Raw genomic sequence first — 27,871 nt, 5'->3', positions numbered from 1 at the left:
CAATTACATCAGTATGTATGTGTATATTTTTTAATAAATTATTGCAACTAATGAAACTGTAACGAAAGAAAAAAGGAAATAATATCATTACAATACTCCAGTTCATTTATTTTTGACGCTCATAGACTTGTCCCAAAGAAACATTCTACCTGCTTTGACAAGAAAATTTTTAGTATATACTCTTCCATCACATTCAACTGTACCTTCCACCTCTCGTCTCCTCACAGCTCCTCCACCTAAAGAAACTAAAAAATCTCCACGGTCCCCAATAGACAAGACTCAATATTCATCGTTCTACGCTATTCGCATGCCGGTCACGCGCTGAAAGCGATCTCCAGCCTCTGTAGCATTTATTTTTCTAGCATCGCTGGGGTTAATAGTTTGTATATCGAGCATCCTGGCATCGTGTATCTCCTCGAACAGGCTTAGCGCGCACACCTATGGCCGCCTGTTATCGATAGTCACGTATACGTAGTCAAAGGGATGCACGCACACCGCCGTGCCCGGCCGTACGTGGCTCCGTGTAAAACGGATCGAGCGTATCAGACAGCGATTCCGAGTTGAGAGGGATCCGATGGAGATGGATGGCCGTTCCCAGGGGATGGTAATAGTATGCCGTATACAGAGAGCGGCGGGTTAGGTGGATAGGTCCTCCAGGATTCAACATTATGCCGTTCCGCATTGTTGCCTGGTATTACGATGAGCCCACTCGACTTGGGCCACATGGCGCCACTGGCTGGCCAGTTTGACAGTAAACGCCGTAAAAGGATCCGTTTACTAATTTCTACGTGATAGAAGACGAGAGAGAGAGAGAGAGAGAATGAGGACCCTTGCGGAGGCTTTCGGTGAAAAGATTTCGGCTGGTGTTAGATTGAACGACGTGTTTGGTTTCGCGTGGAATGAAAAGATGGATTATTTCGTGTAGCTTGTTTGCTGGTATTTGAACGCCGTTCCGGATGATTCATATGCGGCTTCAAGGGTTGTGTTTTAACGTAGCCCTTCTTTGTGCAACGTTCGGGGTATTTTGCAGATGAAATTAATTGCATAGCTTTGTAGATGTTATTTTCACGTTTGAAGATGTTTGACCACGTTTGTTTTATTGTATCTTAGGACTGAAGATGCGAGGAAATGATTTTTCGGTAGAGAGAACGTTATGATAGAATTTTATTCCTTTTAATCGTCGTTTCTTCAAACCTTCGTATAATATTCTACACATTCTAATTAGGATGGTTAATGTTTTGAACGCGACAAATTGTACATACACTTCTATTTGAAAAAAAAAAAGGTAATCTAAGAAGAATTCAACCTTATATTTTCAACGACCTAAACAGAATAACTGAATGAATTTGACCTGTATCGTAAATCATAATTAGGTAATTAAAGAACTCAATATCAAGATGTAAGTTCCTTTAAAGTTAATTTAAATAAAAGCAAATCTTCGTCAAGAATTTTCCATCGAACTCACCTGTATATCAGCTTTCGCCTGACGCTTCTTTTGAAGAAACCGCTGCATCCGTTGCAGGCCAGAATTCCATAATGTTTCCCGGAGCTAGTGTCACCACAGACCACGCAAATCAAGCCAAGGCTGCGCGGTGGCTTGCTACCGTGTTGCGGTTGCAATTGCTGTTGCTGCTGCTGTTGTTGCTGTTGTTGCTGCTGCTGCTGGACCTGTCCCAGCAAATGAGGATGGCCGTTTCCCAGGGCAGTTAGATACGGTGACCTCGCGAGAGGAAAATCCGTGGGTATTCCACGGCAAAGAGGAACCGGACATTCTTGGACGGACCTCGAGCCGTAAGGATCGTGACTCGAGGTCGATCCTGTCGCCCCCAAAGGACTGTATCGCTCTGGTAATCCTGGGGAGATTACGCTGCTCTCGCCCGAGTCTGGAAACGAATGGTTTCTCGGTTATGTTCTTCTGCTGGTAGACAACAGTTGCCCGAAGGAGTAATCTTTGATTTTCGAGTATAAATTACGTTTCTTCACTTCGTTCAAAATAAGAATAACCTCGCTCTCGGACCGATTTTCGTCCGTTCTGAACATAGACAGAGGGTAAGACGGGGAAAAACGTAGGCGGTTAAGTGGGGGTTTGGACGTTCTAGCCCTGCCTTAGGCGCGTCCCATGCGCGAAACGAGGTTACTCTTACTTTGAACGAAGAGTGCGTAATTATTTTAATTTACGCGTAAGTTACTTCTTGGTATTGGTGAATAAATAAGGAATCGAGTGGTATTCTGGAAATGTTTAGTGGTTTATGTTTATGTTATGAATTTATGAAAATATAGATTTGGAATTACTTTAGAATTTTAGATTATCACAGATATTTAGATTCTTTTTTGAAAATTGTTTTCTTCACTATGTGACTAGACTTGAATTTTTTATTTTACACGTAGGATGGATCGGTGAAAATTTCTTGATATTGCTATCGATCTGCCAGTAACAATAACTTTCCTCCAGACAAGTATCGCCTGCACATAAAACTTTTCGAAAACCCAGTAAAAATGACAAAAGAACGAGCTATCCATCCCTTCGTATCAATATACGATTTCCCTGTATTTTTCTCTCTTTTTTTTTTATATATCTCCAGAGGAATCAATCCGAGCGCTCGCTTGGTTTTAAATGGAACAACCTCAGATTTACGATCCGTGGTGCAGTTTTTTTCCAGGATCGAACTTGATTCATCCTGTTCGATCAGATGGCAGTTACGCTCGTCTAATCCCGGAAATCTCTTCCGTGTGCTCGTGCGACTAGGGCCCCACGTGTCGTGCCACCTTCCACCCTTGATTGATTCTCATGAGAGGGGGCCTACGAACACGTACATAAAATAATTGCACGCTCACAGTTCACGTGAAAACGTTATGGATCGCCAGGAAGGATTTACAGAACAGTTAGTCGGCGTTCTGAAGATTTGTGGCCGATTAAATGCCAGATGATATAGCGGTTATCAATACTTCCCGTGATTATCGATCGGCGTTGATTAAACGCAACTATTCGGACAGAACTATATAGGCATGTTAACGACGTTGGTAACGTTAAACGAGGAACAGAGAGAAATTGGGAGAAAGAAGAAAAAATTGGAAATAGTTGGAAAGCTTGGAGAGATATTTCTTCTTTTTTTTTTTTGGAAATTATTATGGTAGAATTTCTTGGCAGAATCTCTGGTAGACTGACTATGGTCTTTGTCCCCAGGAGATTCTCGGTTCCTTTTTCGCATCCCTCAAGGCTTACCGGACTGAATCGCGAGGGCAAACAGTATTTACATGGAGAAATGAGTTCGCAGAAACCACGGTATAAATATTTATATATACCTTCTGAAAGAAACAGAAGAAAGAGAAAGATGTGCTGTTTCTATCATGGGGAGAATATAAAGTACCACTTTGTCCCTTAAATACCCTTTGCTTTTTATTTCATTCGTTGTCTCGGCTGTGGGATTAGTTCTCAACCACGAAGCTTTGTGTCAACCACCGAAAACTTGACTTAAGCGAAAAAGTCGCGACGTAAAATCTGATTCATTATTGAGAAAGAATTAAAAGTTCGTCCAATTACTTGTTTTCACAATCGAAGACAGATAATTTCTCGCGAATCATCTTTGTAAATAGAAATTGCTTAATTTCAATAATTCCTGCTTTAAAAGGAAACAGTAAAAAATATATACTTTAAATCGAAGAAGAAATAAAAATATGTGTCAAACTCGAACTCGCGCAAAGTGTCACGTGTGATTCGTGAAAACACCGATTCGAATTGCAATGAAAAACAGTGGAAACACGTTGGAAGCTTGCGATGAAATAACTGTAACAACCGCGTGGCGCGTTAACGCTATTAATTGGAAGATGGAAATGCAAAGAGATCGGAGACCGGCGAACATCTGCGTGATCAACGAAATGTGATTTCGCCTCTCCACTCGGCTTTATTAGTCACGCTGCCAGCCCTGACGAGGCGCGAGATCTCCCCGGAATCGTATTTGTCGGCTACATCGTACCCGATCGAAAACTCGTTCCGGTCTCGTTAATGCCGCGGGGTCAGATAGGATCCATTCGAATTACCATGCGAATCGACAACAGCTCGATATCAGGTTAGGGTCCCGTACCTAACCCGCTACAAAATAATTTAACCGTGCCCTAGTCCCTGCAGTTATTTAAAATCGTTCAGGATTCGAGCACTCCTCGCCACGGACTTTAGTTACTACTGGAAAGAGATCAGTTTGAAGAAAAAATAGACGATGAAATGTTTTACTCTCCATGTTACGGTGTAAAAATGGTTCGCTCCGTGCGAGAGTATACAGTGATGAAAATCGAGGATACGAGGTAATGCTTAATGAGAAATTCAATTTTGTAAGAATACACTGGCTTAAATCTTGCATTTAGGATCTGGTTTTCGTAATCAATGATAAATTAGTGAGCTCTGATTTTTGTCTCTACTCAAATCTCTGCTACGTGATGGAAAGTTTCAAATGAAATCAGAAAGAGATTTGACAATTCACAAAATTAAAATTAATAAGTTTAGAAATTAATATTTCAAATTTAATAAAATTAATCATTTCAATTTTTACTAAATAACGAAATTGAATTTAACTAATTAACAAAATTGAAATTAATCATTTCGCAAAGTTGTAGCTTTTCGAAAGGTCTATAAAGAATGCTGTCCAATTTCAAGCAAGGATTAGCGAAGGGTGAAGATATCAATTTATCCGACACACGACTACAATTGCAAGGATGAATGCGAAATGCGAATTGTCCGTCCTGTGATAACTTTATCGCATCAAATCCAACAGATACGTATTCGTAATCGTAATCAATGATCAAAGCCGTGTAGCACGTTCGAATCATTCGCATGATCCAGCTACACACCAGGAAGAATTCAATCGTATCGTTTCGTCGTTACCGTTACGGGGGATGAACTCGAGACAATCTTATTAATGCGACTCACGTAACGTCCTAAGCGTGTCGGCTTTTCGATCTCGTTAACACCCTAATCCCGGCGTACGCGTACAGAGAGACACAAATTGCGACATGTGAAATCCAGGCCGAAAATAACGACGAATCTGGTCACGAACTGAAATTTCACTCATTTCACTGGATACTTAAAAAAAATTCTTATATTCTTAGAAAAGTAGGACCGATAACACAGTGTATTACAGTAATAAATCTATGTTATCTTCATCATTATTAACACATACTTCAAATTTCCTCCAAGCAGTCTCCGGAGAAAAGAAAAATTTGTTAACACTTTTTAAAAGTATAAAACCTTTCATTCAATTGTATCTGCCTTACCAACAAAGTTATCGTTACTTCATCCCAGTATTTTTATTTCCCGTTTACCGAAATAACCTTCGAGCAAATAATCGAAAGTATTTATCTCCACTCGAACACAATTTTAACTAAAAAAAAATTCACCGTCGTCCGCACCCTTGCTTCGCCAAGAATAATCAGATCCAACTTCCTACTTTATCAACCTAATTTTCCCCAATAAATCCTCCGTTATGATACCATCCACTCCCGAAGCGCAGATCTCGCTCTCCCCCGAGCAATACCTAAGACCAGCGTAATCCTTCGTAGACGAAACAGCCAACAACCGACTCTTACTTCCTCCCGGCGTCGTCGATCATAAAGATCCAGTCGTTAAATTCTCGCGACAGTGACGTCGTTTCGCCTGTGCACGCGACAACATTACGCCATTAGGGTAATCGAATCTCGTCGGAGGCTCGCGAAATGCCACGACTGCCAGGGGTTAAACGAGAAGAGAAAAATTATGCGGCCGTATGGTGACCAGCGCACGAAAAGCGCGCGTGTGTGTGTGTGTATAAAACGCGGGGCAAAAGCAGGGGCGTCAAATTTCATTAGCATATCAATGCTGGCGGATGGCGAGGCGCCACCTGCGACCCCGCATTATGGGATCATCGAGGAACGAAAGTGGGGATGCTGCGCGGAAACGACGACCGGCTAAGGGGACGTTGGCCAGAAAGCTCGAAAGAAAAAAGGGGTTTCGTAACTGCCAGCGACCACCTCGGTCACCCTCCGTCTCAATCTCGACTAATTGTTGCCGCATTAGAAGGGTACAGGCGTCGTAAATGGTGTTTCCTATGAAGTCGAGTTTTTGAATAGAGAGCTGGTGTGTATGAAGTCTATGATCGTGGGTACCTTGAACATTCGTGAGTTTACGGCGAGGATATGATAACAATTGTTAACTTTGACTTGCAAAAATGACACGAGGTAATCGTTCTTCAGTTTTTAGGATGAAAGCAGAGAGTTTGGAAAGAGTTGAGGCGTTTGATGGAAAAAGGGCACGCGCCAAAATGCCATTTGAAGAAAATCGGTTTCCAAGTCTTCGTTATCGTGTTATTTAATAAAAAGTAGTGCAATTAAATGTCATTTCTTTTTTTGAGGATTCAGTAACGTGTACTTAAAACGTTCTGAAAATAGAAATCATTATTTATATGTTTTAAAAAATTGCTTTATGTGCCCTTTTTCCATCGATGGCCTCAATCGTATTGTTGTACTTGTGTATTTTGGAAGAGTTTCATGAGATCGAAGGTAGACTCAGTGCAGATAAATGATCAATTAGGAGGAAGGATCATCTCTGGAAGGACCGTCAGAAATTGAATTGGAAAATTTCATTCTAACGTGCCAAATTTCGAAAATGAAGAGCGCGGTCGGCCAAATCGCTTATTGGATTATGAAGTTTTGCGACAGTTGGTAGAATTTGATATTCACCAAACGACTCGAGAATTGTCACAGAAAGTTTGTCAATTATTCTAATTAAATGAAATAGTTAGAAAGCAAAAAAGTATCTTTATTCAAACTTCCCTATGCAAAACGACAATTTCATATGCACCAAAATGGGCGAAGAAAAATTACTTTTAGATTCAATACGAAACGTTTGAAAATTGTATTTAATCATAGCGAACAATGAAAATTGATAGCTTTATTAGTAGAAGGAGATTAACGAAAGTACATTGTTCACGGAATGCAATTTTTCTTTCTTCGTTTAACACCTAGGAAAATTATGCAGCACTAAATTCTTCAGGTCACTCGAAATCTGATTACACTAATGGCATAATTTCGTTGGTCGCGCTGCACCCTCTTTTTCCATTTACCACCCTACTGCTACAATTCGCATAAAAGTGCGTCATGATTTACGCGTAGCCTGTCTGTTGAATGTAGATTAATACAGTCTATCGTTTTTACGAATGCAAATACAAAATTTAAAAATAATGTTTATAACTCCTGAAGTAATCTTTTATATTTTTTTGTCATTCATGGAGGTGAGTTCAAGCTTGACCTTTTATAACGTGAAATAACAAATTCATGTTATTTAATGTTTGAGTATTACATTCATGAACTTCAAATAAAAAATATTTAATTTGAGGTGATATCATAAAAAATAGATAAAAGTAAAGAATTAGTTTAATTATTTTTATGTCAACACCGTTTAAAATAAGAAACATTGATAAAGTTAATTTATTAGTACGTTTATTAAAAAAATGTTACTTTCGTCGACGTGATAATTTATTAATACTAACTTACCATGTCGAATACTTAGAGGGCTGGTAGGACTTCTCGGATGCTCCTGGGGTGCATCGTTCTGTGGTTGTTGGTGTTGATGTTGGTGTTCCTCTGAAGTTGTAACCGACGTTGCTCCGTTCATCGTGTATCAATGAACATTCCTCGTTAAGTAACAGATAATATACTGCAACATATATCGGTGTACAAACATGATTACATTGTTTCATTAGTACGTGAAATATTAGTCGTGTAATATAAAATCCCCTACATCTAATCATTCGCAAATTCAACAGACAAAATGTTCTAAATCCTTTCGTATTAACTTAAAATTCATATGATTCCTATTAAGTTACTATTGAGGAACCTAAGTATTCATCTTACGCGCCAATCGAGGAGTGACACTTCAATCCTACAATTCATATCACTCGACCTAACAACAATTATCCTTCAAACAGAAAACTAACACAGCCTCAGAACTAACAGTAATACGAATCAACAATTCACCGAACAACAAAACTCCCGTTGCAACAATTCTCTCACCTGGCAAGGTATCTCTACGAACTCACTCTTCGACACTCGCGCACACCAACAGTCCAATCCAATAGTCCAACTTCACGTAGATATTCCAAGCGTACTCCACCGATAATACCCAGAGTTTTCACACTGATTATCCTCAAGCAAGAAAATCACCCTTCAACTCGGTCCTTTTGAACCCCACAGATTCACACCGACGGTCCGCGAAAACCACCTTGTCGAACTAGCGACCCTCTCGTTCTCCGAAATTCTCGATCAGCTCGACGGTGTGTAGAGTATCGACGATACTGATCGTGCAGCCGCGTCAGCGAGAGCAACGACGACGGATGACGTCTCGAAGTCGGCGTCAGATCGACGTTAGCTGGTCGCGATCGTCCCGTATCACGAGGAGGTCGACGTCGTTGGTGGTTGCAGAGGTGTCTCGACGCCGGGCGTCCCGCGTACCACGGGCCACCGATTGGTCCGCTGGCACTTTTGAAGGCGGGATCAGGAGGCAACGCCGGAAAAACAACAAAAACGAGGAGCGGGAGGATTTAACCTATAGCCGGCACGTTTGACGCGGCGCTTCGCCGACGACGCTCGTCACCGCGCCTGCGCGCACCCCTTCGCATCGGTTGACGCCTGGCCGACGCTCTAACCCCCCACCCTCTTAGCCAGCGTCACGAGACGACGCCTACCTTCGCCAACTGAACGTCGTGCAATTGTTGATCGTTGGCTACGTGGTAGTGAAACCCTGTTCTCCCTCTCTTCCCCACTTCGACTGATCTTCTTTCACGTTGCTTCACCCCTTTGCACACCTTTATCGTGGCGAATTCGAACAATACACGGTATCGCTGTGGCAGCACCGCTCGCTGCAATCAGACGCATAGACGCGCGTTGCAACGAGGTACCGCTTGAAGAAATGCTCTTTCAGCTGGTTCAATTTAATTTAGAAACTTTGTTTTTTTACATTGACTGATTGGTCAGGTAATGGAAAAGTAAAGGATACAAGGGGGGCCTTTAAATTTCTAGACACACAGATTTCCACATATCGAAACCAGTTCGTCGCGTAATAAACCATCTTCTATTATTTATGGTGACAGGAAAAGTAAAAATATGAGGAGCAATAAAAGGAAAAACGATTGAACCATGAGTGAAGAATGAGCGAAGTAGCAACTTCCGGAACAAATCCGTAGAATCGTTACGAAAGGTAAATGTCCTGCTCGTATCTAACAGTCGAACCGTGTCAGGTCTCTAGGCGTCTTGTATTCCCGTGACGTCGTCAAAGAGTCGGGCTCTGAAAAGACTAGTTAACGGAGTAATTAATCGTCCGATCGAACTTCCGATTCCTGAAGTGTTCCCCCGGACAAATCGAGCGAAATCCACTACCCAGCCGGTTTAGTGGTGAACAGTCGCAGTGGCCTCGATAATAGCGGCGGAGTCGATGCCTGTGATGCTGGTGGTGGCGGCGGCGGCGGCTATGGTGGTGGTGAATTCAGCCGGAGGGGTTGCCAGGTCCGCCATGCTGGATTTCTACCGCCGAACGACCCTGTGGTTTTCCGGTAATCGTTGCCAGGGATGCAACCAGGCATTCTCACCCCACCACTACCACCCTCGAGGAACTCCAGGCCACGCCCCTTAGCTCGAAGGCGGACCAATGACGCCTGGACGTCGCGACGCGGCCGTCCACCAATAGGATTACCCTCTGATACGGTCTTTCGCTTGTCAATGACTGCTGCACGACCACCCTCGCCTACCTCTCGCTGGGGTGCTTTTCAATTTCGGGCCCGCACCCTCATAAACGCAGCCAACCACCCGTCCACCCACTCCAATACAAACGGAACACTTCGATAGTCGCTACCCCACGTACACGATGAAACGTGAGAAAGTGTGCGATGGACGCTCCGCCAGGATCCCAGGGACGGATCTTCCGAGGGCGATTAAAAAAGATCCCTAAGGGGGATGGTTGAGGATTGTGGAGGTATCGCCGAGTCGAAAATGAGAAGGGTTGGTGGTAATTGTTATCAGGATCGTGGGTGTTTCGGATGATTCCGGTGGATTATTAGATTGGAATGGTTAAAAGGAAGGAGTTGGATTTTCTTCTGGATAAGAAGTTCGTGATTTTGATACGAATAGCTGGCAAAGTTTCCTATTTCCGGAATCTTGTATTAAGTTTGCTAACAAAAAAATTTCTACCTTTAAATTTTTTTAAATTCTACTCTGACAAGGGATATTTCACGATAATTTTGATCAAACTTTCAGCACAATTGGAGATATTCGTGTTTAAGAGTGAAATCGTCCCTCAAATTTTGGGGCAGAGAAACTATTAATTAGAATAACTCCAAAACAAATTGAGAATCTTATCTGCTTTTGCACGATTGAGAATATTTTGTCCACACAACTGTAACAGAATAATTGAACAGTAATTGTAATTACGTTGGAAATAAAAATTACTCGAGTACCAATTTCCTTCGTTCCTATTTCTTTCACGTTAAAAATCGAACCCTCCGGGCTTCGAAAACTCTTCGTCCATCCGTGGGCACGAGCACACGCGAATACGTTTTATCAGTCATCCACCGAGACGCGAAGTAGGATTCACGTGCAGATAGATGCCACGGGGACTGCATGCGTGTTTATGAATATGTCCGCCGAGCGAATCGCGTGCACGCACACACGTGAACGATTGATACGGCGGTGAGTTGGTTCTCCACGCGCGCACGAGCATTTTATCTGTGTACACTCGCTCATAAATAGAAGCAACCATCCATCTACTGATTAAAACGAGCGGAAACACATACAGGGGATGAATAAATGCAGGCGTACTGTATTCGTGTACGTGCGAGCAGAAACGGCCGCGGACACGTAACTGGTGTATACCCATCAAAAACACTTTCGGTGTGTACACGGAAAAAATATGCTATCGACAGTTAGTTTACCAATTATTTCGTACAGTTAGTTTGCCAATTATACCCGTTCATCGGTGGAATTATATGGAAATAGAAGTGGAAGTCACGTGGAACCGTTTTGTCGATTATTCTCAAACGAAAAATTTCGCTGGGAAAATATCCTTTCGAATATTCGAATAATTTCTTACCGCATTTTCTTTTTAAAGGGAACAGTTAAACGCAGAAATGTTTAATAATCGATCATTACACTGTAGAAGTTAGAATTTTTCGACGATATTATTCGTAGAAATTTTTTGGAAAATAGAAAACTGTTCGACATGGATTTAAGCAGTTTTTATTCAAAGATTCTGTTTCATTGAACGCTATCTTAATTACACTGGTCGGTACAACCTTCGGACATCCAGGGATAAATGTTCATGCTACATGAAGAACGTTCTAATATATTCTAGTGTTTATTAAATTCACAATGGATCTTCTAGTCACAGTGCATGGTATTTAAACTAAACAATCAGCAGACGACACTTAAACTACATCTAACCGAATTAAAAATGATCTATCTAATACGCTCTGATAAAAATCTTCCTCTTAAATGAACTTTTTCTTATTTATAAAGAATGTTTTCGCTGTTTAACTGTTATCAGCTGACGTGGTCGCAGAATTCTTACTGAAATTGAATAAAACATCGTCGATCACTTTGCAAATATTCTTGAACACAGTCATCACGTCGTATTCCCCGTCAATCACCACTAACAGATTCTGGTAATGCTTAATTACAGGTTTGTTTTGTTTTTTGAACTCTTTGATCTGAATTCTGATATTGTCGAAGCTGATGGACATTCGTTCGGTGGTTTTCACACTTCTGGCCATTATTCGATCGGACAAGACAGAATTTCGTACGTCGAGGAATAAGACGAGATCCGGTGGTCGTATCTCTCTGTCGAATATTTTGCACTGCTGTTTCTCCCGCGGAAATCCACTCACAATGAACCCTTTTCCATCCTGCAACTGATCGAGCATCTTCACCGTGATCAATTCAATCAGTATATCCGAAGGCACCAATCGACCCTGCGATATCAAACGCGCCAACACGAACGCTCGGTCTGTCCGCTTGGACACCTCGCTTCGAAGAATTTCCGAGGTTATTATGCCGTGGAAACCATACTTTTGAGCGACTTTCGTGCATAATGTTTCTGGAATGATTCATAAATCTTTAAGGATTCGTAGGAGAAACCCAATTCTTTCGTCTTTGCCTTCGCACTTTGTCTATGGTAAAGCATAGAATTTTGGATTCTGTTTGAATAATTATGATAAGATGAAATTTAAACGGTAAAATGGAGAAGTGTAACGAAAAATAAAATAAACAAATTTTTGTCACGTTTTACGTTGAAAATTTTACAATTCTCGAGTATTAAAATGTTGAAATTTTCCAAGTTTTAGATTTTATTAGTATTTTTCAAATACTTTGAATTTTAGTTTTCAAACAAAATTACACGGAGAATGAGAAAGTTAACTGTGCTACGAGGTTATGAACAACCAAACAAATTTTTCGTGCAACAAGTATTAACAAAGCAAGTAACTTTTTCCAGATCCGGGTGCTCCAATTACAAAAATGATCGGCACTCCCGATTCCTTAATCGGCGAACCATCGACAGTGATGCCTCTCGGAAGAGAAGCAACCAAAGGATCGACAGGCTTTATACAATTGCCCATCGAACCGATCGTTTCGGATATCCTCTTATTTATAGAGCCACACTTTTCGATTACAGATAGAAACGAAATACATTTAACCGTTCTGATCCTCGTTGCGCAACATGGAAATTTCTGTTCAAATATATGCTTTCTGTAATCACGTTTTGTTCATCGTGAAGTTTGACTCCGAATGTGAAATGTGAACACTTTCAATGTTTATCAGGATCCTCTTTATTCTACCAAAATGTACAAATTGCTCTGTTTCTTAATATTATACTATTTCCTCTTTTTAAGAACATTCGTTTCCTTTTCTATATAGTTAATCGTATCAAAAATATTTAAAAAATTATGGAGAGTTGCTATGATTGATGCAACTTTTTAAATTTAAAATTAAACGCCTGGTAAGATCAGTTTTCGTCTGAAACAGTTTCTGTAGCAGGATTCCTTCTTCACCGATTATCGATAGCCTCACTTCAACTTCTCGTTAAATATTCCGTTAGCCTATCGTTGCTTCTGTAAAATTTTCAAATTTTACGAACACTCTAAAAATACGCAAATATCGAGCATTGTGTCGTATCGATTAGATCAAATTCCATCGACCGAACTTCAGGTATCTATATTTCTGGTCGTGGGTAAAAGTGACCGTACGTTGATAAATCATTGACAAAACAAGAAATGCAATTTGATATGCTATCAGAAATGATAAGAATCTTAAATATTACGTACACACTCAAAATGCGTACGCTTATGAATAATTTATCATACACTCCAAATATCCTTTCGCTTATCTTCGTTACAGCAATCCTAAACAAAATTACATCGAATGTTAATATTTGGAAATGTCGAAGATTTCTCGACGCGAAAAATTTCTTCGACTTATCAAAATTCAAATTCATAGTGAAATTCGACGTCACCGTTGAAGAAAATCACGTTGACCCAGTGAGAACTTATGTTCCCATCGTGGGTGGTCATTCGAAAAACATTACTGTACTTTTATCTTCGAAGCTCCCCTATCTGCTGGCAGTATTCTGGGAAATAAATTATACAAGTAAAAGTCTCGCTGACATCGAGTACCTCTTTCAACACTGCTTCATTTCCTCTGACACGAAAATATTGCAGGAAATAAATTTTCGTCCCGAGACTCACAATAATGAGGTGTTACCGTACGGATTCGTTTCGAAGATCGAAAGTCTACCAGATTTTCGGTACTAAATGGTACTGTGTGCGACCGATGACCTTAACATAGAATGGCTTCAGAAGTAATACGCAGATTAGAAACAATTCTTATCCGATTAAATATTTAGGGCAACGTAAACGATACTGTTCTCGATACTCGATACATTCGACAGCTGTGAATTCTAAAAGGATCAGAAATCGAGCTTCGAGACTGCACTGATTGCGGCGACGAATGTTTCACGTGTTCTAAATGAAAATTTACACGTACGATATATTAAAAAACATTTTTCAGATATTTAAATGAAATTTTCACAACGGTTCGAAATTTTCCATATCGAACGGTGAAAGATTCTCCGATTAAAAGGGTTAAAATAGTATTCCATTTCGTCTTTATATTAGACCATCACGTCAAAAGTGGAATTTTTTAATCGATCCTCCATTCGATCGCAAATTATCGTACTGTTTTATTCGCACGTTCAATTGCTACAAACGCCGCACACTTCGTTTACCATTTGCATCACGCTCCTTTACACCTATATTCGTTAAATCTTTTGTTATCGTTGGCGAACAAAACCTCGTTTGCAAGAGAATTCGCACAAAGGGCAGCAGCTGATCTCACGTCGAAATGCTACCAAGTGATTCATAGAAATGGACCAAAAAGACAAAAAAAGAACGTCTAAGAGAGGTTTCTCGGAATTCTTATGCATAATCAGAATGCAATCTTGTACCATTTACTATCTCCACCGTAGTAATACAATCGTCGCGAAGCACGCGGTAGAACAGAAACGAAACACACGAAACAACTTAAGGGAACATTGTATTAATCTCGATTTCCCGCAGCGCCTGATAGACCTCTGTTCGAGGGCATGCATAGAATTTCTCGCGGTCTTATAAATTCATATTATCTACGGTTCGCCCATTCGACGACCGGTGAGCGACTATAAAATATCAAGTAGTACAGGCAAGCGAATAAACACGCGGTTTGCACAAAGTAAAATGATCGAACGTCCAAGGCTGTATTCAAGGTGTTGCTGCTGCTGCTGGCTGCTGCTGTTGCATATGTGGTGAAGTTACATAAAAGTTACAATACTTGGACGATAACGTTCGAGTACAACACACAGAGCGTGTGTGTACACGCGTGGTTTACCCAGGCGAATTTAGTGCTTCGCGGTTCGCCGAAATTGGCATCGAACGATTAACCATCGTTTCTCACTATTCGAAAACAAAAGCGGCAGGTAACGTGATTGTTGCGGCCAACGTTTAATGAATAATCACGCGGTCACGCGGTAACACGTCCTCTTATTCACCGGATCACGATTTTCTCATTAAAGTACCTGCACTTCTAAACGTTACTTGCAGTAAAATGTGGTATGAGATTGGTCGGATGACGCCGTTGAGATGTGAAATAGGTCACAGTGCGAGACGGAGGTAATTAGTATGAAATAATGAAATGAAATCAAGCACGATTAAAATTTCTTTCTGTTGAAAAGAAGCACATTTATATTACAAAATTTGCATTTAGTAAATTTATGTTATTAAAATTTCTATATATTTATATTAAATCATTGTAATCTCCGTTAATTTTCTCCAGGAAAAATTGAACGAAACGCCACAATTTTTGTGACAAATTTTACTAAATATCTTTTATATCAAAAATTTCAATATAGCGCTGCAATATGTTGAGGCAAATTGTACAAAACATTTTCTGCGTCGGAAATTGAAATAAAACGCCGTAACCTTCTAGGTTTCCGATTTCCAACAGGCTAGAGAGTAAAATTTGCATACGATGATCATCGCGAAGTTAGGTTCCAAGAACCGAAGCATACTGCATTGGTCTATCTCACGGTAGATAAACACCCCTATTTAACACACGAGCATACATTTCCCGAAGCAGGAAGATGTATCTACTGCCTCCTTCGGATCTATGTACCAGAAACGTACTTAGCTCATACACATGTACCACGTAACAGATATCCATAAACTATCGATAACATTAATCTTCGCGTAGCACAATGCGATTTTGAATACAATCAGAGCAGCGCTCTATCTAACCGTGGTGTGCCTTATCGCCCTTTATAATTTGCAAATTCGCGACGTCGTCGTCGTGGAGAGCTGTGAGATATCCGTGTACTCCATCTGTTACCGGTGCAATAAACTCCGAACTATATACGACTGTATCGCTTTTCGAGATACAATGTACGGTCGAGATTGCGGATTCTTGCAAAACTCCGTGGCAAAGGGGCACATGACGGTGGTGGTTGTGTGTATATCGATAAAACGGGCCGTTCGTTTTCTCGAGCACAGGGACGAGAAGAGGAAATCGTATATTCGATCGACTAGGAAACGGTTAACAGGCCCGTGAAACGATCCGGAGAACGGTGAATTGATTTTCCTTCGAACGCGACGGATTAAGTCCATCAACGTCGTGGTGCTTACTGTGGCGTTCTCCATAAGCCACGCTCCGATAACGTCGAATCGGGCAATAAATTAGGACAATCATGGAAAATGGACACGGTCGATCGATGTGGCCCGAGAAAAATGCTGCTTCTGTCGTTAAAATCTGGGTTCACGATGTTTGTGCGAATGGAAACTTATACGGAGGTAAGAACGAGCTTCGGTTGGATTGGAAGGAGGCTTGAGCACTGGAGATTAATACCGAGGCGAGTTGCAGTTGGAGATACGATGTTTGAAAGGGAGAATCGCGTAACTCGCTGAAAGTAAAGGGATCTTTGCGAATTTTTTCTCGAGAAACGGTTGAATAGATCTTCTTCAAAATTTTACGATATTTTATTGAACATTTAGAGAAGTAGCAAATATTTTTTTTTGCTGTGAAATAATTCTGACGAGTTTTGAAGGAGTATATTGATAGGTAGATGGAACATTGATGGTTTAAGGATGATTCGTGGGAAAATTGACGAAGTTAACTTTACTGCTCAAAATTATGATGAATTTTCATGACAAATTTTTACAAAATTATTACAAAAATAAACGAAGTAGTTTTGAATGAATAACTCTACTTTTAAGATACTGTTTGAAGGTACAAAGGAAATCTGATTTCCTGTCAGAATGAAAATGAACGATATAAATTTGAATACCGGAAGGAAAATAAAGGAAATATTAATATCGACGAACAATTTAGTTCTCGTTGCACGAAAGAATAATAGACGTTGCATGAATCACCCGAGTGGAAAATGAAGTTATTAAATATCGGGGGATGCATTGAATGTGAAACTATCCTAGGTAGTACGTGCTTAAGTTTCCATCGGGAATCGATACCTTCTGTTTCAGTACCGGGATCACGGTATGTCTAGATTGAATCTAACGATTCCAGAACAGGTTACGCAGCCGTGTTCAAAGGATCGAAGACACGGCGCCACATTAACTTTATCGGCTGTTCACGTAAAATTATCGTCGGCTGTAATTTCTGAAAATAAGCTTCAACGATGTTCCGGCTGTTTCATTGTGATAGGGGATACCTTTCTTAAGTGGCCCGATGATGAAGAAATCATTGAAAGTCACGAGACAGATAAATCGAAGAATCTCAAGATTTACCTATTCAGAAAACTACGATTATTTTAATCAGCTTGAATTTCCTCCCGTTTAATTAAATCCGAATTCAAGGTAACGTGCATACGCAATGTTGCGTTCTACGTTGTTTCTTAAAAGAATAAACAAATTTCTTTTCTTTTCTTTTCTCTCTCTCTCTGCTCCTTTCACAGAGGTTTCCTCGGATCTACAATACCTAATGGGATTAATCAGTGTTCCATTTAGAGCGCCTTTTGTACCACCGAGTTGGTGGAATTTATACTAAGGAGACCTTATTCTGCCATGATCAATGAGCAGCGTGGTACAAATGAAGACAAATAGTTGTCACAAGTGGAGGTTGGAAGTAGAAAACGCAACGCAGAAGCTGTCGTAGCTGATCGAGATTCAAGGATCGATCCTTTTATCGGTCACGTATCTAAATTTCAACGTTGAGAATGAACAATCGTAAATTAAAAATATCTGACGTTAGCATCGATCAGTTGGAAAAATCGCGTGTCACGGTAGCCGTGGTAAATTTCTTAATCTTGAGACGACTCTTATCAAGCAAAACTCAATTTTTGAAATTTCGTTTTAAAATTATGATTCTCACAATGATTCTTATCAGTCGCGGTTCCTCGAATCACTGAAATATCAATTATCGCGTTACTCATTCTTCCACGCTTATTTTCTATCATTTTCCCATTAATGATTTAATATTTTCACCAAGTATCACTTCATTCTCGTGATTTCTTTTAAAAAATGACCACAGCTCGAATCACTGAAATATCAATTATCGCGTTACTCATTCTTCCACGCTTATTTTCTATCATTTTTCCATTAATGATTTAATATTTTCACCAAGTATCACTTCATTCTCGTGATTTCTTTTAAAAAATGACCACACAAGACTATTGTAGAAATATCTTTAACACTATTTCTCACAATAATTCTTATCATTGGCAGTTGCTCGAATCTCATAAAAATTCTCGCGCTAACGCAGACAAATTCGAAAAATTATCGCGTTATTAATCCCTCCGCGCTCATTTTCTATCATTTTCCGTTATTATCAACTGTACCATGCGTTGCGTGCACACATCGGTAGCCGCCTAGGAAGCATGATCGATCGGTGATGCATTCGCCTACCGGGATGAAGAAACAATTGTCTCATTTTCTCCTAAGTGGCGTATCGGGAGGTATTATTAAACCAACACAATAAAACCCTCGCTGCAAGCTGTTAATAAACAAACAATCGCGGCCCGCCGCCGCGCGCCTTGTCTGAATTACCCGAGAAAATTGCCCGACGCCGCGATCTCTGTTTCTATCTTGCCTCTCGATACCGCGCGCGCGATATCTCATTTTTCCCCCGCTATTAACGTTTTACAACTCAGCCACGTAATTATCAGCCGTGTACTTTACATGGTCCTGTGAATTTGCTTTCACCGCGTGCTTTCGTTTTTACTTAATGTCCGCCGTTCCTTTTTTCTTCTTCCCTTCTTTTCCCCCTTTAGCGCTGTCCCGAGGCTGGCTCGGCTCCGAGTTACGATAAACAGTTTACACTATGCGTCGATCGTTCCTCGATTTTCTGGCTCTGTCGCTTCACCTTCCGTGATGTCTCGTACAGATTGATTCATACTTGCCGTTGGTAAACGTTTGGTAAGATGGACTGGTTACGTGCTACGATTCTCTTGGCACAAAATTCATACAGGTAGTTTCGAAATTCGTGGAAAAGTGGAACGTTCATTTGGACATTTTTCAACTGTGGAAAAAGAACCGGGTATTTCGAGGAAATGTTGCGATTCAGTTTGAAAATGCGTCAGGTACGACAGGATTTTAGAAAGGTAATCGATTTTCCTCGGAAGTGTGGTGATTTGGAAGAGGGAATAAAATTGTATCCTAGAGCGACTTTTAGGTATCAAGAAAAGTCTGGATTAGCGAACTGATTGATTTAGAATTCTCGAGGCATAGAAAACAGCGTTTCGAAAAGAATACCGCCTCGATACATTTGAAATTCTTAGAACACGCGCGCGAATACTAATTTATCAAGCGTATAATTTATGTGCAATTTAAAGAGCAATATATATTATATTTTTTTCATAGTCCACTGAACGCAATACTTTGACTTGCAAAATTCGATTAGAAATTATACTAAACATGAGGCAAAATTCAGCATGGTAATCTACTTTATTACAAACATATAGTATAACTCGCTGTCGCTTATCAAATACATTGAACAAAGATAAAATGTACATTTAAAAATTAATTGCGATATCGCGTTACTTTACTGTTCATTGTAAAAACATTTGCACTCGTTATGTTATCATTCGTTGTCAGAATTATTTATCATATATCTATCGTTTGCTCTCCTTTCTTCGAACATTCATTTATTCAACGATTAACAGAACGAAAGAGGGGAGGAAATATTTTTTCCCAAATTCTTGACAATACTATTCGTTATCAAAGTCACTTATTCTTCAACATTTCTTCAACGATCAACAGACCCAACAAACAAGACAACCCATGATTTTACCATTCACTATCAAAATTATTCACTCATCTGTGATGTCTTTCGCAACAATTTCTTGAAAAATTCATCTACTCGACGGTCACCAGAACCGAAAAATGGTGTCACAACGGACAGACGATGAATCTCCTAGAAAAGATTCGCACGGATCACCCTATAGACAGCGAACGGTTGTGCAGAAACGTCGAAGCTTAGATGGGTGTGTTCATTTCTCTCTCCCTTGCCTACGTATATATCTTCAGCCCCGATCTATTTGCCGAACCACTCCTATCGATGTATCACCGTGCACTCGACGCTGATGCAACTCTATTAATGACGCTAAATGGCGCTCTTGGCGTCGACGTCACAAAAGTGGCACATGCCCAGCGTTCGGCCAAGGTATTCGTGTATTCGCTAAAATGCGGTTTCAACGTGAAAGCGCCTCGAGGAATTTTCATACGATCGATCGTAGTCGCAATTTCTGCTTAAGATCTACGATGTGACGCAACCCTATAGGCCCGGGTCACAGGTCAATCTTTTCACATCGATGAAAAGCCACGTCCTGGTTTCCCCGTACGAACGTTACTTCGACCGCGGACGCTCATTTATTCAGGTACTTTTACGCGACTTTTAGTTTCGATAATTCAGAAAACAATGAAACACGTGAAATATTTCGAGAATTTAACTTGAGCGAAGTTGATGGAAAAGTCGTTAAATTGGAAGCGTACACTTCGAGAATGATTGATTTTATACTTATCGCGTTCGTAAACATGTGGATACAACTACGATAATTCTTGAGATTTTTCAGATTTCAGATGCAATATTTTGTAACACACGAAACGATAGTTTCTACGAGATAATTGGAAAAGTTAAAGTTTCAGTAATCCTTGAGACTTTTCAGATTCTTCAAATTTCAGGTGCAACACTTTGCAATATGATGCGAAATTATTGGAAATGTTTTCTGTGAAAATAAAGATCGTATGTTTAAAGTTGGGAAAGAACGAAAGGACCAATTAATGGTTCAACGCAAATGTTTTGATTACACAGTGAAACTGTTCTCACGTTGTAGATCAACGTATGAAATGTTTAGATTTTAGCTCCCAGTCCAGCGGAGTTGCGTTAGGGGGACTGCAGGGCTTCGTAGCGGTATTAAAATGTTCCAGGGAATCTAAATCATTATCGGCCATTAAGATTCGAAATGACATGGTAGCGATGTAAGTCTAGTTACCTAAAATAGGTATCTGTTCTATTTTCTTCTAAGTAATATCGCGGCAAAGTGAACATCGAAACCTCTTTAATAACAGTACTTACCTCAAGTAGAATATTACCGATACCAGTATTTACCATGACATCACTATTTTCGAACATAGCAATTTCTACGTATTTTTACCTTTGCCTCTTGCTTCGAATACACCAATCAGCGTTACCTTATCGTGTTACACAGACGATAAGAAGAAAATTCTTCGAAATCATTTGCAAACTGTTGTCTCGGCAGCCCGAGAAAAATTTCGTTACAGAAAAGCTACGTAGTTCCACGTAGAACGAACATGTCGCATTGAAAATACCTTAGATGTTTAGGTCATCGCCTAATATTAAACCTCGTAGCACAGCGATCGAGCGTATCTTAGAGCAGATTTTACCGATGAATTATGCCCCGGTGATGTTATTAACGCGTATGAATTGCCCGTTTATTCCCATGCGTTAATAAATAACAGTCAGCGAATCTAGCGAAAAATTGGAGCAAACCGCGATGCTGCTGCATCACGTCAAGATATTCCTAAGCGTGATACCCGCGAGATAAAAGTTGCACCGCTTCGCTTACAAAGGAACTATTTATTGCGATCCGCAAGGTAAATTGCGAGCAATTACTGCAATCTCGGCTGCTGAATGATACGTGAACGGTTGCAGTTAACGTCAATCCACCGGAGTCATCCCAGAAATTCAAGCTGGTAATATTAAAATCGAAACGGTTGCGCGCTCGCCTCTCTTCGAGACTACCTTATAAACGGTGGCCACGATTAAAAAGGATCGTACAACGTTATACAGCGAGCTGATGATGGCGCGCACGCATCGCTTCCCCCCTTTTCATGGAAGAACAAACGTAATCATTATTGCGCGGCAGTAAAACGCAAGTAGCGAAAAATCGGCTCGTATGATAAAAGTTTCCGCGAGAATTCTTCTTGCGTGCCTTTTCTTCTTTATGTACATACATACGTGTAGTTGATCTTGTTTAAAAGAAAAAAAAGGGAAAAAAAGGGACGACGGCGAACAGCTTGTAGTATTAATGGGGCCAGTGTCGCTGGACGACTAATTTACAACTTAATAAATTATAAACGTACGATAAGGAACGATTAGCTGAGCGGCCATTGATACGCGAACCTGAAGAATTTCTCTGTGCAAACAGTGACGATACGTTGGAAATGTTAATTATTCGAACGTTCGACTTGGCTAAGAAACATTATCGAACGTTTTCCGTCCGCTTTGTAAGGCTAATTTGATGTCAAAGTGGCGACGTTAATTAATTAAAAATTTATTAGCGAAAGGAGCTCCGTCTATTAATATTTGCATACTTAGCGTCACGCTGGGCTCGGGATAATCTAACACATTCTGCCGTCGCGAGGCGTAATTCCGCGCGGAGAAACATTATCGAGTTTTTAATCGGCGTAACGTGGAGATGTTTAATTAGTAGGAGTATTTTCAATACAACGACGGTAAGAATGGTATGAATATTTCGTCGTCGGTGTAAAATTCAGCTAGCTACCGTGTTTCGTTCGTTATTCAACGTGTAAATCAATCGATCGTTCTCGCTTCGGTGGAACAATTATGACGCAACGTTAATGATCCAAATGGATCGTGTCATCGAGTCAATGACACTGCCAGCGGAGATGACAAAAAAGCAGGTAGCTGTTGGTTTGTATAATTGTATCCACTTGCTTTAACGCGGTTTAGCAATTATTTCCGAGCGGCAAAAACTCGGGGCTGTTTTAAAAATATCCTAGAGTTCAGTTGACAAAGATAGAAATTGCGATTAATATAAAATAAGAACTTGGTGCTGTCAAATATTTTCCACTGCATTGATAATAATTACGTGCATTTCCCAAAAAAATGAACGTTGAAAGCGCGAAAAGTGAAATATTGTAATTTTGTAAAATAGTGTTCCCTTTAAACTGCTGTTTTTTAAATTTTCTAGCTCACCTTTGAAACTTTTTCTTTTAAATACTCGTTTCTTCTTCTCGTTGAGTTTTTTATAAACTCCTCAGATCCTGTTGATACTATTCTATAATTGTCCCATAAATGTATTACCACTAAACGATCCACTGGAAGAAATCGTTAAGTTTCACAGCTACTATTAAGAAAAAAAAGGTAGCAGACGAAGTATTCCGATTCCCATAAACATTTATTGCCCACGTGCACATGTAGCAGGAACGTTTAAGACGACTATTAAAACGTCCCAATAAATAGAACACAATTAAAATCTAATTAAACGAATCTTACGTTACCTAATATTCTGTCGTACAGGGAGAATTGAACGAGCGATCTACTTTTTAACACTACGTAAACCCAATGATTACTCGATTCGTTCATTTTCTGTGTGCAGTCAGCTCGAAGAAATATCCCAATGTGTAAAACGCATAACGCATAAATATCAAGTGTATTTTAGTATCGTTTGTTTCGTCGTTTCCAGGTGTAGGATCGATGCACAGAATATGTCTGTGATTTTCATTAATAACACTTAGGTTTATTTTACATAACAAGTGCAACGATCGTTATTAGAATCGTGTATTAAATTCTGACCGAATGTTTATCGAGAGTAAAAATAAAGATTTCATTCTTGATTATTCGACGTATAAATCTCTTTCCACAGAAAATGTGTTTGTAGTCACACGATTTGCCACGCGAATCGCGTTAATCGCTAATGTCATCAAGGTGAATTTCCATCGGATGCATCTCATCTGATTTTCTTATTGCTCCGCCTATTCCTTTAATTTTCTTCTCCTTAAGATTCGTTTCTTGCCATCGTTTCGAACCTCTTCAACACATACCAGCTAAATTTCTTTCTGATCATTATTCATAACACATGTACCTTCTTTTGCTACATCACTCTTCTGTTATTGCTTCTGTTTTTGTTTAATTCTCTACATTTTACCCTTTCTTCAGCTCCTCATTACGCGTCTCTTCCCTTCGTATCGTATTTTCTAGATTAACGGCGTCTAACGAGCTCGAAAAAGTTTCCCGGCAAAATGACCAGACGTGAAAAATTGTTAAAAAATGATTCTCGATCGTTATTAAAATCAGATAAATCAACGTTACTGACAAACCAAACCCTCACTTAAAACGTACAAAATTCTTTACAGATCTGTAGCTTCTGAGCGCGTAACTGCTCTTTGGGATCGTTGTGGGAATGAAGTAAATCTAAGTCACTGGCAAACTTAACTCGACGAAATTCTTTCCAAATCTGTAACAGACGATACGATGCGCCTTCTAAGCTCATGAAGATCTCAAATTGAAGATCTCTTCTAAGGTCTCAAATTGAAAATCGCCAAACTTCCCCACCATCGCCTACTTTCAATCACAATTCACTCAATCTCACAGAATAAACTCCAATCTAATTGCCATTCAAACCAGCTAAAGTTCACCTATTCGTTCACGAAACACGCATGCGTTAGCGGGCGCACGCGCTCGAGCGGGTTCGCGATCAAGAGGATGATCCAAACGCGATATATTTATACGACGCGCCGCGTAGACCAGAGGCTGATGAACGATGATGATATAACGAGGGAGATGCACTCCGGACGTCTCGTAGGAATGCAGCAATTTAGTGATATCAGCCAGGCCGACGCGGCTAATTCTATCTACGCGCCACTCGATAATTTGCCCGGTGGAAAATTAGATCGGCACCACAGAGAAATCGCTAATTACCGGATCCCTCGATCTGACCACGCGTCGACCGATCTCTGTCTCGCTTGGAACAGGTCGAAATCCGGTCGCGTGGATTTTGCCCTGCGAATTTTATCGAATTAGAGCGAATTAGATCGATAGGCTACCAGTCTACCTGATTACTAGCTATCCACTGGAGAAACTTCCAACAGGCATGTAATAAAGAGAGGCTCTCTGTTGATCCATGGATCGTAATTTCACATGTGAATTAGGGAGTAATTAGGTGAACACCGGTCAGCTCGATCTGTGATTATTGGTCGTTTCGAACAGAGGCACAAGAACCTTATTTCATTCTTCAAGTAATGCTACTTTTTATACTCTCCAATTAGTTCGATTAATTCTGTAATCGTGATATTGAAATTTACTTTTGTTATGGCTGTAACATTGTCTCGCCAAGTGTTTGGTCTTATTCATGCGTCGTTTCAACGATGCTCGACGGAAACGGCGCACCGCAAAAATGCTAATATAAAGCGCTCAACGAAAACATTGTACGGGGATAATAAATCCACGACGGCCACTCGAAATACGGTACAAACACTCGTGATGATATATTTCAGCATAGCGGGCTCGATTAGGTAATAAATAATCGAAGAGGAACAGAACGTTGGAGGTCTGGATCGTACGTCGATTCGAGCAAAAACATTGTTGCAAAGTGTATTTGCGGTGCGAGTAAAATTTTCCGGAGATTATGCAATTGAGAATTTGCATTCGAGAGAGAGAGAGAGAATGCCGGTGATTGTTCTCGCTATTATAACGCTACCCTTATTGCAACGGTATTAGTATCACAATGCAGAGAAACGCGATTCTAATGTGCGTATGTGTGTTTAAGTAGTGTGAAATATTAGTATCGGATTCCAGATTAATATCGCGTTACGTACATGACGCTGTGAAAAGTATCGTTCGCGTGGCAAATATTGTCTCTGATGAGGATATTCATTAGCATAATGAGAAGAAACAAAGGAGAGTATTTTTAGTTCATTCTCCAAGTCAAGAGGATAAATTCATATTCTTCGCTTCGTTTTTCTCTTTTGGATTTGTCACAGCATGGAAATACTTCTGCTTCTCTTCTTCGATGAAACTTGGCAATGATAAATTCGTTTCAGATATTATTCATCGCTAACATAAGTATTTGACGAATAGAAATAATAAATATTAATAAAATTAATTACAATTAGAGTAGATTGTTAGACACTAATAAAAAGAATATTTACTATTTCTTTTAATATAATCTAAAGCATTAATCTTGAAATAATATTCAAGTCCAATTGGAAAAATTGAAACAGCTGAAGATAAAATCTTAAAAAGAAGAGAAGTAACATTCGTCGGATATCAAAGTAATTTTACCATGTCCACATTTTACGTCCTCTGTCGCTTTTTCGAACAACAGAAACGAAGTTGAAAAGAATTTAAACAAGATGCAACTTGGCTGTTTTCCCAGTAAACTATCGAATCGATGAAACGCGCTATAGGCAAGATCGCGAAACACAGTTCGAAGGGATGATACCGATCCGGATGATTATGTAAATATTTAACATTATTCAGGATGCGTCCATAACTACGATTACGCGTTATATCCACGTTTCGTATCGTCGCGATCTTTTCTTACGACCGGTTGCTCGGTATGTTCCCTTTTTCCTCCAGGGAACGTGGCGACTAACCACGTTGCATCGTCGAATCGTCGCTTCTCCGTTTCGCTCGATCCTGTCCGGCATTAGAACTAGACGCGGTCGCATCGGTTTCCGATATTACCGAACGGTATTTCCAGGATCGATTTTCGCCGTCGCCGAAACAAACAATTTCGCTGATTAAAAATCGACCAAACTCGACAAAAGTATCTTATTACTGCGAAGTAACGTAAATTTACAAAATTAAAAACGTAATTTGTTCGCAAATTCACAGTTTGAGAAAGGTCGAAATATATATTTTAAAAAGTGCAATTCACAAGAATCGTATTTGATAAAGTTTGAACCGATTGGAAGGATATTTCTATCGGAACGTTGAAACAAAGGAACAAGGTCTCCGTGTTTAATTCGAAACGCGATTTATTTTCATTGACAATATAATAATTCCAAAGGGACGTTAATTTCTCCCGACAGACTTTTCCGTCAAACGTCAAACAAAACCCCAAGACTGATCACTTCTGATCGGTTGGATAATCGGTATGCAAATAAATGATCTCGGAACGAGTGTATTTTGCCTCGAATGCAAATAAGCCGATAAAGTAAAGTTTGAAGTTCGAGAATTGCCAGCGGTGATGTGGAGGATCTTTCGGTATTTGGTTTCACTGATGCACGCGTTTTAGCGGGTTCTGGATTACGGGGACTAAAATTAGTTAACCCTCTGGGTGCCACCTAGCCAGGAGAGTTTACAAAGAAAAAACGACCGTGCCACAACGGTATAAACAAGAGTGTTAGACTGGCTATACGTCCACGTAAGCTTCTTTCGCGATAAACAACCATTATAAGAACCACTTAATTCTCTGCTACTTTTACTCCCGACGAGCTGCATCGAGTCGCGTCGTCGGCGTTGAAAATCCATTATCAAGAAAGAGAATACACGAAAGGGTACACCGTACACTCTCTTCCCCCTTTTGCATTTTGCCATCGAAAAGAACCGACCGTTCAACGTTTGCACTTAGTATCGCAAATTTCTCGTTCCACCCTACTATCCATTTAAAGTAACAAATTTCTCGATACGAAGTATCGCAGATTCGTTATCTGAAACACAAAAAGTACAAGCATAACTTATGATTCACGTAAAAAGAACCTTAGCCGAAATCGTTCAGGCTAAAAGCCTCCGTTCTCGATTGCCCGAGCATCCTTACATTATACGCTTCTAAAAAACTCCATGAGTCAAGCTCTCAAAATTCCATTCCTCTTAATAATTCGCCGATTTCCGTGCGGTCTTGGCCCGTTTCTTGCAGTTTCCCCGAACGAGGCGCGAATTCTAGGGAAAAATCGCCTGAGAAATTCTGAGCGAAGAGGGAAAACCGAGGAGAGACGGAATCGGAAGGGAGGAGATGTTGATCGGAAGCGTGGCACGGTCAGGTGACAAACGAAGGTGGAGGCCCCTAAAGCTGCGTTCATAGAGCAGCGCGAGACACCGCTGTATAAAGTCGATCCTCCAC

General features: G+C 40.2%; 2 protein-coding genes across 2 annotated transcripts in view; both read right to left on the bottom strand.

Moving 5' to 3' along the window:
- Nucleotides 1-7,639, bottom strand: part of LOC108576141 (photoreceptor-specific nuclear receptor-like) — a 24,872-nt gene extending 17,233 nt beyond the window's left edge. The window contains exons 1-2 of the mRNA XM_017939074.1: nt 7,519-7,639; nt 1,466-1,883 (exon numbers count right to left, since the gene is read on the bottom strand). Coding sequence (XP_017794563.1) covers nt 1,466-1,883; nt 7,519-7,639 — 539 coding nt within the window. The remainder of the gene's footprint in view (nt 1-1,465; nt 1,884-7,518) is intronic.
- Nucleotides 7,640-11,543: 3,904 nt separating this feature from the next.
- On the bottom strand, nt 11,544-21,153 carry LOC108576125 (adenylate kinase isoenzyme 1-like). The gene is made up of 3 exons (XM_017939055.1): nt 21,118-21,153; nt 12,494-12,668; nt 11,544-12,106 (listed from the first exon to the last, which is right to left on the bottom strand). Exons 1-3 carry the CDS (start codon nt 21,151-21,153, stop codon nt 11,544-11,546), a joined length of 774 nt encoding a protein of 257 aa, XP_017794544.1.
- Nucleotides 21,154-27,871: the final 6,718 nt, after the last annotated feature.

This window comes from Habropoda laboriosa, unplaced genomic scaffold (genome assembly GCF_001263275.1).
Source record: "Habropoda laboriosa isolate 0110345459 unplaced genomic scaffold, ASM126327v1 scaffold333, whole genome shotgun sequence".
NCBI lineage: Eukaryota > Metazoa > Arthropoda > Insecta > Hymenoptera > Apidae > Habropoda > Habropoda laboriosa.
Note: the sequence above shows the minus strand (reverse complement) of the source record. Positions and strands in the feature narration are given on the sequence as shown.

Excerpts from the sequence above, each read along its gene's own strand:
- LOC108576125 (XM_017939055.1), bottom strand. The coding sequence starts at position 21,153 with ATGGTAAATACTGGTATCGGTAATATTCTACTTGAG. Across the intron at positions 12,669-21,117 it reads TCGGTAATATTCTACTTGAG|TGTGGCTCTATAAATAAGAG; the intron begins GTAAGTACTGTT and ends GTAATCGAAAAG. Across the intron at positions 12,107-12,493 it reads AGCACCCGGATCTGGAAAAA|AAACATTATGCACGAAAGTC; the intron begins GTTACTTGCTTT and ends GAATCATTCCAG.